The sequence below is a fragment of the Asparagus officinalis genome, chromosome 7, assembly GCF_001876935.1.
Source record: "Asparagus officinalis chromosome 7, Aspof.V1, whole genome shotgun sequence".
Classification (NCBI taxonomy): Eukaryota; Viridiplantae; Streptophyta; class Magnoliopsida; order Asparagales; family Asparagaceae; genus Asparagus; species Asparagus officinalis.
In genome coordinates this window covers 139,606,152-139,615,899 of record NC_033800.1, presented here as the reverse complement: position 1 = coordinate 139,615,899, position 9,748 = coordinate 139,606,152, and the positions used below count along the sequence as shown (strand labels likewise).

The following is a 9,748-nucleotide window of genomic DNA, read 5'->3' as shown; positions in this document are numbered from 1 at the left end:
GCCGCCTCCTCAAGGGCCCGCCCATTCCTCCATCGTTCGCAGGCGCCGCCATCGAAGAGGTCCGAATGAATCGGGGTTCGAAAGAGATGGAGTCGCGAAGAGAAGCGGAATGAAAACCCTAACTTGGTTTTTGTTGGTTTTAGGGAGGAGGAACTGGGGAGAGATACGGAATACGGCGGCGCTGTCGCGTACGCGTATCTATTTTAAATAAAGCGGGTCCACTTAAATATAATTATATTAGTCCCCCAACTTGTGATTTTCTTTTAAGTTTTCAAATTAGACCCCCACCGCTTTACGTATTTGAAAATAGTCCTCCGAGTCCTTCAAACAGCTGTAACAAAAAGGACTAATCTCTATGAGGACTAATCAGCAGTAACCAGATGAACTAAATTTAAAATTTTTTTTATAGAATGTGGATAACTAATTTCAAAGTATGAAGATTTTGAGAAATTGATTTCGAAACACATAAAAATTATCATAAAGTCCAAAAGACATTAAAAGCTAATATAGCTTAAAAAGTTCGAAAATGAAGCTCTTCTAAACTCCCTCTCTGTTTGGACTTGGTCCAGTAATCTAAATGAACAAGGTCTTATACAAAAAATCTTAATCGCAATACCCTATAATCCGCTCTACTTTGCACTTATATACCCTCATTTATTTTTGGTGGCACTTATATACCCTATAGTTTCTAAAAGTTACAGTTATATACTCTCACTTATTTTGGCAACACTTAAATACCCTAAAGTTTTAAAAATGTGCATTTAAATATACTAAGGTTTTATAAACTTACACTTACCCTCCGTTATGCAAACTTGAGAGTATTTATGCGCATGTTTTTAAAACTTTAGAGCATCTAGGTGCCAATTTTAAAAACTTTACGGTTTTTAAGTGGACATTTTTTAAATTTTAGGGTATTTGAGTGCTACAAAAACAAGTAAGGGTATATGAGTGCAAGTTTTAAAAACTTTAGGTATAATAAGTATTGTTGACACCAAGTGAGAGTATATAAGTGCGAAGTAGGAGAAACTATAGGGTATTTAAGTGCAATTAAGCCTAAAAATGCGTAACTCAAAAAATGCCTAAACTTATATAAACAATTAAAGAATTATGAACAATTTGAAAGCCGAGTACGGTTCCGAGCCTAGATCTTAGCTGCGCCTAATCAATCAAAATTCAAAAGCCATCTCAATTTCCAATTAACGTGAAAAATCTTCCTTTTTTAACACACAGCCAAAGAATGATTGCATTCTTTTTTTTGCCAAATTGATTGCAAATATATCCTCTCCGTTGAATCTCATCCATCCAATTCACTGAAAAATCTAATCAAATATATTTCCAATCATAAAGATACCCTCCAATTATCAATCCAAAAGCAAATAAGGCAATTACATACATAACCCCTCATTACCCGAGATTCTATTTATATTATATGCAACTAAAAAAACCTATAAAACAAGCAAAATCACTGAACAAAAAGGGGAAAAACAATGGCCAGGAAAAAAGTGACTCTTGCATGGATCTCCAACGACGCAAAACGGCGAGCAACGTTAAAGAAACGCCGTAACGGTCTCTTCAAAAAGGTCAACGAGCTCTCCACTCTTTGCGACGTCCCGGCCTGCGCGATCGTCTACGCGCCCGACGAGGCACAGCCCGAGGTGTGGCCCATGGAGCCGGAGGCAAAGAGGATTCTAGAGCATCTAAAGGCGATGCCAGAGAGCGAGCAGAGGAAGAAGAGGGTGAATCAAGAAGGATTCGCCATGCAGAGGATGGTGAAGCTTGAGGAGCAGATCTTTAAGCAGCAGCGAGAGATCAGGGAGCTAGAGATGAAGATTGTCATGCATCAGTGCACTGCTGGTCGAAAATTGGTGGATTTGGGGATTGAGGATCTGGGAATTTTAGAGAGATTGGTTGATGATACGTTGAAAGACGTGCATGAAAGAATAGTTCAAGTCAGAAACCTTAATCCTAATCTTAACTCTAACCCTGACGCTATAATAGTACGGGAAGAGAAGCCCATCATGATGATGGATGGATGTCATGGCGGAGGTGGTGGGTATTTGGATGATGTGGTCATGAAGAAGCCATGCATGGGATCATATGAGAACATGTTAGCTTTGATGGATGCATCATCCTTTTATCCTTTTTGATGGATGCTGGCTTGATTGTTTAAGGGTGTCTTAATTTGCGTTCGTGCTTTGGTTTTAGGTAAGGTAATAATTAAAGACAGTTGTTTTAGTTATGATGTCTTTGTGGTTTTTTTTTTTTTTTGACATGATGTCTTTGTGCTTCTTTAGTCCCACTAGCATGTAAAATTGATTTGCCTTGAATAAAGTTTGATCTAAATTATTGGTTTTTATATTAATTTACTTCATCAGAATGGTATAATTTGATATTTTAGAACGATATTTGTTTGGGAAGTGTTTATTCGAATAACCGTATGTAATTATCTACTGTGTAACAGTAGATAATTACATTATTATTATTATGCTCAATTTGATTTTTTAAATTTCTTAATTATGTACGTGTGCATGTAATTAGTTACTGTCTCATACGATACTCTTCCCTCTAGATATGCAGGCAGGGTGAGTTAGTGACTGACTCTCTTCGGTAAACATGTAGTAACTCATTTCTTACATAATATTTTATTTTTAAATAAAAACCATAACTTATGTTAATTTTGGAACTAGTATGTATATATAACTTCACAGTTTACCATAACCAATCCTTACTAAGTTTACATGACACTAAAATTTGATTTTATAAGTAGAAGTTCAATCACATTAGTGAAACTATGATCTCTTTATGACATTATAAGAACATTATAACAGCTAACCTTTACTCTTAAACTAATCTCTTTCTTTTTCCTTATTTCTTCTCGATACAGTTAATGGAAGACACAATTTATGGAAATTTATTTCTTCACTTATTTTTGGATTGTGCCTTTAATTATGTCTAATTATGCTTAATCTATTGTAAAAGTTAATACATAAAGGCTGATCTAGACTTCTAAGAGATTGGGAACTTTGAAGTATAATTTATTCGTGTTATGCTCCATAAATTGATTATAACTTAGATGGGCTATAACCTAGAGTTTTTAATAAAATTGATGAAAAATAATCTATTTTTAGAAGTAGAAATGTTTGAAAAGTGTGTGGATTATAATCTACTCACAAGTAAAAAATGAGGCATCCTAGACGGAAAATTCCGTCTAGAAAAATCAGAATTCCGTCTAGGATGAGTATCCTAGACGAAATTCCGTCTAGAATATGCGTCTAGGAAGTTTCCATCTAGGATGTAGAATTCTAGACGGAAAGTCCATCTAGAATACATCCTAGACGGATTATTCTAGACGGAATTCAAATCCGTCTAGAATACATCCTAGACGGATTATCCTAGACGGAATTTCCATCTAGAATACCATCCTAGACGGAAAAAATTTCCGTCTAGGATACTCATCCTAGACGAAAATTCCGTCTAGGAGGCTTATTTGTTTATTTATTTATTTATTTGAAAAAAACATTCTAGACGGAGTTTCCATCTAGGATGCTATACTACAGTAGTTTTTTTTTTTTTTTTGCAGAATCTACTTTGAGTGCATGTACACAATATTGAACAATAATAAATTATATTCATATCTAACACAATCTAATTATATTTCAATATCAAATCCAATTATATTCAAATAATACATTCACCAAAATAGTAGAGAGATACATAAATTGTTTACAAACGTTTACATAAATTATTTACAATGGCTATAACACTGCAGAAGCTGAGAGATACCTAAATTGTTTTCAAACTTTTACATAAATTATTTACAATGGCTATAACACTGCAGAAGCTTCTTCAACTCCTTCCCTATACATTTACTCAAGCTCTCTTCTTCTCCTTCTTCACCTTCTTCCTCATCATCCTGAGTGTAACATAAGGACACAAGCAATGCATCAATATATGTACAAACTGATGTTGGATCTAATCTAATAAATCTATTTGTGGGCACATATGATTAATCAATGTGTATTACTATCTTTCACGATAACCCACTAAAGTGATCAATTAAGTTGGGTTAATGGGTATTTAATATAATCATGGGGTTATATGTGCAGATACCAGGTTGTAATTGTGATTTATTGAGGGGCTAAATTATAAAAGTACAACATCTATAAATAAGGGGTTATGGTCCCTAACCTAGGGTTACATTCTCTAATTCTCTACACCCCCATCTAGCTAGAGAAATTCGAATTTAGAGAAACCCTAATGTTAGAAGATCCAAAACTCATCTCAAGGTTCATCCATGGATTCAGGTATAAGCTTCCGCTCTTTTGATTATTGTTAATCTTTTTTGAATTAATCATGGCTATATGATTTTAGATATCAAGTTTTGGTTCAGATCTAACAAGTGGTATCAGAGTCACATTGATTAATTCTTAGGGATTTAAGTTTTATTGGGTTTTTTTATCTTAAATCTCTGGTTAAAGATTCAGTTTTGTTTTTCGGATGAAAAGTAAATTTTTTATTCGGATGAACAGTAACGAAAAGTTTTTCGGGTGAACAGTAACTGAAAAATCATCGGTGAACAGTACCTTTTTGGAATTTTTTTTGATTTTTCTTCGATTTTTCTTGGTCTGGATCTTATTTTGAAAAATAAAATCGAGGAATTTTTTTTGGTTTGTCGGCGGCGGTTTCGGTTTGAAACCCTAAGGGTTCGTGCGTGAAACGTGCCGAACATTAAGGAGGTGGTTACCTCAAATTTTGGCGAAGCTGAAAGCTTCAAACGAACCTCGCGTTCGTTCAATTTTAACCGAACTTCGCGTTCAAACGAACTTCGCGTTCGTTATCAAGTGAGCCTCGCGCTCAACGAACTTCGCGTTCGTTCTAAGGTGAGCCTCGCGCTCAGTTCTAAGGTGAACCTCGCGTTCAACTCAGGTGAGCGTCAAGCTCAATTTTAACGAACCTCGCGTTCGTTCTAAGGTGAACCTCGCGTTCAACTCAGATGAGCGTCAAGCTTAATTTTAACGAACCTCGCGTTCGTTCTAAGGTGAACCTCGCATTCAGTTCTCAGGTGAGCCTCGCGCTCAACTTAAGTTGAACCTCGCGTTTATTTCAGACGAACCTCGCGTTCGTGCTTCAGACGAACCTCGCGTTCGTGCTTCAGTCGAACCTCGCGTTCGTACTTCAGTCGAACCTCGCGTTCATTTTTTTTAACGAACCTCGCGTTCGTTCTCAAGTTGAACCTCGCGTTCATTTTTCAAACGAACCTCGCGTTCGTTCTCAGACGAACCTCACGTTCGTGCTTAAGTGAGTCTCGTACTCAATACAGTCGAACCTCGCGTTCGAAGTTAAGGGAACTTCGTGTTCATTATGGTTAAGCCTCGGCTTTTCATGGGTCCACTTTGGTATACTTAATTTATTCAATTAAGTTATGGGCCCTAATTAAGCTGTGAGACCCCAATTAAGTTTTTGAAAATTCAGTTGATTTAAAATTTTTTTAATTTAAATCTAATTCAGTTTTTAATCAATTATTTAATTCAAATATTATGACACTAAGGTATTAAGGTTGTCTCTCACTCCAATTGATTAATTGAAACAAGAAGTTGCCAAAGTAACCTCTCTTGTGTAGATTGTTCATGAGGAATGTGAGATGTTTATGTTTATGCCTTCGTGTAAATATTTAATCGGCCCAAAGGAAGGTTAATATTTATTTAGACTGTATACACATCTGTGATGATAAGCGTGTGACAATTATAAGGTTTACATGTGAATAATGAATCGATCCAAAGATAGTTTCATTATTTGACATGAGTTATTGTCAATGTTTGATCATTGCAACAAGGTATTACTTACAAGTTAATATTACTGTCCAAAGACTTGATATTAATGTTGTGCCCGATATCTTGGATGGGGATTGTCATTATTTGAATTTTATTGATTATGGTTATTGATGTGAGCATTTTTTGTTTTATTTCAGCTAATGCATTTGTTGCAACAATTTCTGCTAACATTAACTCAATTCCCATGCTAAATGAGACAAACTTCAAGGTTTGGAAGGAGAACATATTAATTGTTCTTGGCTGCATGGATCTTGACTATGCATTAAGAACTGAACAACCCCAACCTCTCAATGCGGATAGCACTCCTGATGCAAAGAAGGAGCATGAGAAGTGGGAGCGTTCAAATCGCATGAGTCTTATGATCATTAAGCGCGGCGTTCCGGAAGCCTTCAGGGGCATAGAATCCGAAGGGATTACTAAGGCTAAAGATTTCCTTGCCGAAATTGAGAAGCGTTTTGCTAAAAACGATAAGGTAGAAACAAGCACGCTTTTAGCTCGCTTGATTTCAATGAAGTATAAGGGCAAAGGAAATATCACGGAGTACATTATGGAAATGTCTCATATTGCTTCAAAGCTTAAGGCACTTAAACTCAATCTTTGTGATGGGTTATTAGTGCATCTGGTTCTGTTGTCTCTTCCTGTACAGTTTAATCAATTTAAGGTCAGTTATAACTGTCAAAAGGAGAAATGGACTCTAAATGAGCTCATTTCATACTGTGTGCAAGAAGAAGACATGTTGAAGCAAGATAAGACAGAAAGTGCTCATTTGGCCTATGCCTCTAAGGATAAGGGCAAGAAAAGGAAGAATGATAAGGAAGCTGCTAAGGGTCCAGTTGAGAAGAAACAACATAAGGATAATCAGGGTTGTTTCTTCTGTAAGAAGCCTGGACATGTAAAGAAGGACTGTACAAAATATCACGCCTGGCGTGATAATAAGGGTACGTTCCTTGCTTTGGTCTGTTCTGAGGTTAATTTAGCTTCAGTACCTAGAAACACTTGGTGGTTAGACTCTGGTGCTACTACTCACATAAGTGTTTCTATGCAGGGTTGCCTGAGCTACCGAAAGCCAAGTGATGTTGAAAGACACATCTTTGTGGGCGACGGACAATCGGTAGATGTGGAAGCAATTGGGCACTTTAGGTTGTTGTTAGGAACTGGTTATTATTTGGATTTAAAAGATACTTTTGTAGTACCGTCTTTTAGACGGAATTTGGTTTCTGTTTCTGTATTGGACAAATCAGGTTATTCTTGTTCATTTGGAAACAGTCAATTCAGTTTATCTTTTAATTCAAATGTTGTGGGAACCGGTTACTTGAGTATTTATGACAACCTATATTTGCTTGATACAATTGCTTCTTACAATGAATCCTTGCATGTGGAATCACGTGGTACTAAGCGTAAATTAAATAAGGAAAATTCGGCGACATTATGGCATAAGCGCTTAGGTCATATCTCAAAAGGTAGAATTGAGCGTCTTGTGTCTGATGGCATTTTGGATTCCCTTGATTTTTCGGACTTCGACGTATGTGTTGAATGTATCAAGGGAAAACAGACCAAAGTGAAAAGATTAGGTGCCAACAGATCTTCGGATGTCTTAGAATTGATACATACGGATATTTGTGGGCCATTCCCTACGGAATCCTGGAATGGTCAACAATATTTTATATCATTCATAGACGATTACTCACGTTATGGGCACCTATATCTTATTCATGAAAAATCTGAGTCTCTGGACATGTTCAAAGCCTATAAAGCTGAAGTTGAGAATCAACTCAACAGAAGAATTAAAACCGTCAGATCTGATCGTGGTGGTGAGTACTACGGTAGATATGATGGTTCAGGTGAACAACGTCCAGGACCATTTGCTAGATACCTAGAGGAATACGGTATCGTCCCACAGTACACCATGCCGGGTTCACCTAGCATGAATGGTGTAGCTGAAAGACGAAACAGGACTCTTAAGGATATGGTAAGAAGTATGATTGCTCATTCTTCTTTACCAGAGTCACTCTGGGGAGAAGCACTTAAGACAGCAGCTTACATTCTGAATAGAGTACCAAGTAAAGCAGTTGCTAAAACACCTTATGAGCTTTGGACTGGTCGAAAGCCCAGTTTAAAGCATTTACATATTTGGGGATGTCCAGCTGAGGCAAGGCCTTATAGGCCAAATGAAAAGAAATTGGACTCCAAAACAGTTAGCAGCTACTTTATTGGATACTCTGAACGCTCTAGGGGCTTTAAGTTTTATGATCCCACTATAAGGAACATTTTTGAGACGGGAACAGCAACATTCTTTGAGGATGTTGAGTTTGGGGGGAGAAATAAGGTTAGAGACATTAGTTTTGAGGAGGAATTGGCTTCAGATCCAATCCATACAGTTACTTTTGACAATATTCAGGTTCCTATACCTGTTGTTGCTCAAGAAGTAAATCCGGAACCTCAAGATGATAATGTTGAACAACTCCCTGTTCCAGAAGAACAAACTCAATAACTTCAAGAACCAGTGCCATTAAGGAGATCCACGAGAAAAAGGAGAAATGCTATTCCGGATGATTATATTGTATATCTCCAAGAACATGAGGAAAGTAGTGGAATGTTGGAAGATGATCCAATCAACTTCTCTCAGGCCATGAACCATCAGTTCTACTCTCACAGTGGATTGATGCATGAATGACGACAGAGTACATAAGTCTAGCAAGACAATAAGTTTGGGAACTTGCTCATTACAGAAGGTTGTCAAAACATATTGGTTGTTATGGGATTTTTAAAACCAAGCGGGATCTGCAAGGTAATGTGGAGAGGTTAAGGACGTCTTGTGGCTAAAGCTATATCAAAGGAGGCATTTGGTTATACAGAGACTTTCTCTCCCTGTTTCATGCGAAGAGCCTCTTTCAGATAATCATCGACACTTGGTTGCTCGATTATGACTTGAGTTACTGATCAGATGCGATGTTGACTGCATCTTCTCAGATGGGAACATTGATAAGATGATTTGATACTGGTGCAAACCTGAAAACTTTGTGTCAGGAGATCCAAAGAATTGGCTTTTGCAAATTAAGGAAATCCATTCTATTTGGACTCAAGCAAGCTCATCGTCAATCTGGTATCATAATATTTTAACAAACTAATTAGCCTCGTTCGTGTTTTGAGGATGAACATTTTGATGATCTGTGTGATATCACAAGTTCTCCATGGGCAGTAAGTAGTATATTTTCTTTTGTTCTTGTATGCTCGATGACATCTTTGCTTGCCACCTAATGATATAGGCATGTTTTGCACGAAACCAGAGATTTCTATCAAAGAATTTTTTGAGATGAAAATATTTGGGGCGCCTCTTATTATATTAGGATCCAATACATCAAGATCGGCTCTCGGAAGGGATTCTTCGGATTATCACAAAAGACTATATCGATAAGTTACTTAAAGGTTTTGCATACAAGATGCAGACCACGGTGAACTCTGTTTGCTAACAGGAGACAAGTTTATGTCTCAACCAGTGCTAAACGTAACATTGAAATTCAGGAAATGCAGAAGTGCTCCTTATGCTTCGGCTTCGTAGGAAGTCTATGTTGTTGATTGGGCTCAGGTATGTACGCGTCCGGATTATTACGTACATTGTGCGAGTTAGGCAGTACTTAAGCAACCCTGGTATGGATCATTGTCAGCAGTCAAAAGGGTTATCTGAGGTATCTCAAAAAACAATAAATTACTATGCTCACATTACGAGAAATATCAGAATAAATGAGGTCATGGGGGTGATTTCGCATTCTGATTTTTCTGGATGCCAGATAGCAGAAATCTACACCAGCTATATTATTAGGCAGGAGGAGATATATGGATGAAGTGTCAAACAAATCACTAGTAGTTTCATCCCTATGCAGCAGCAATTTGTAGGCTTGCTATGACGATCCAATCAG

General features: G+C 37.1%; 1 protein-coding gene across 1 annotated transcript; it reads left to right on the top strand.

The window, feature by feature from the left end:
* LOC109850413 (agamous-like MADS-box protein AGL80) lies at window positions 1,488–2,204 on the top strand. The gene has a single exon (XM_020420432.1). It carries the CDS (start codon window positions 1,488–1,490, stop codon window positions 2,145–2,147), a length of 660 nt encoding a protein of 219 aa, XP_020276021.1. The 3' UTR covers window positions 2,148–2,204.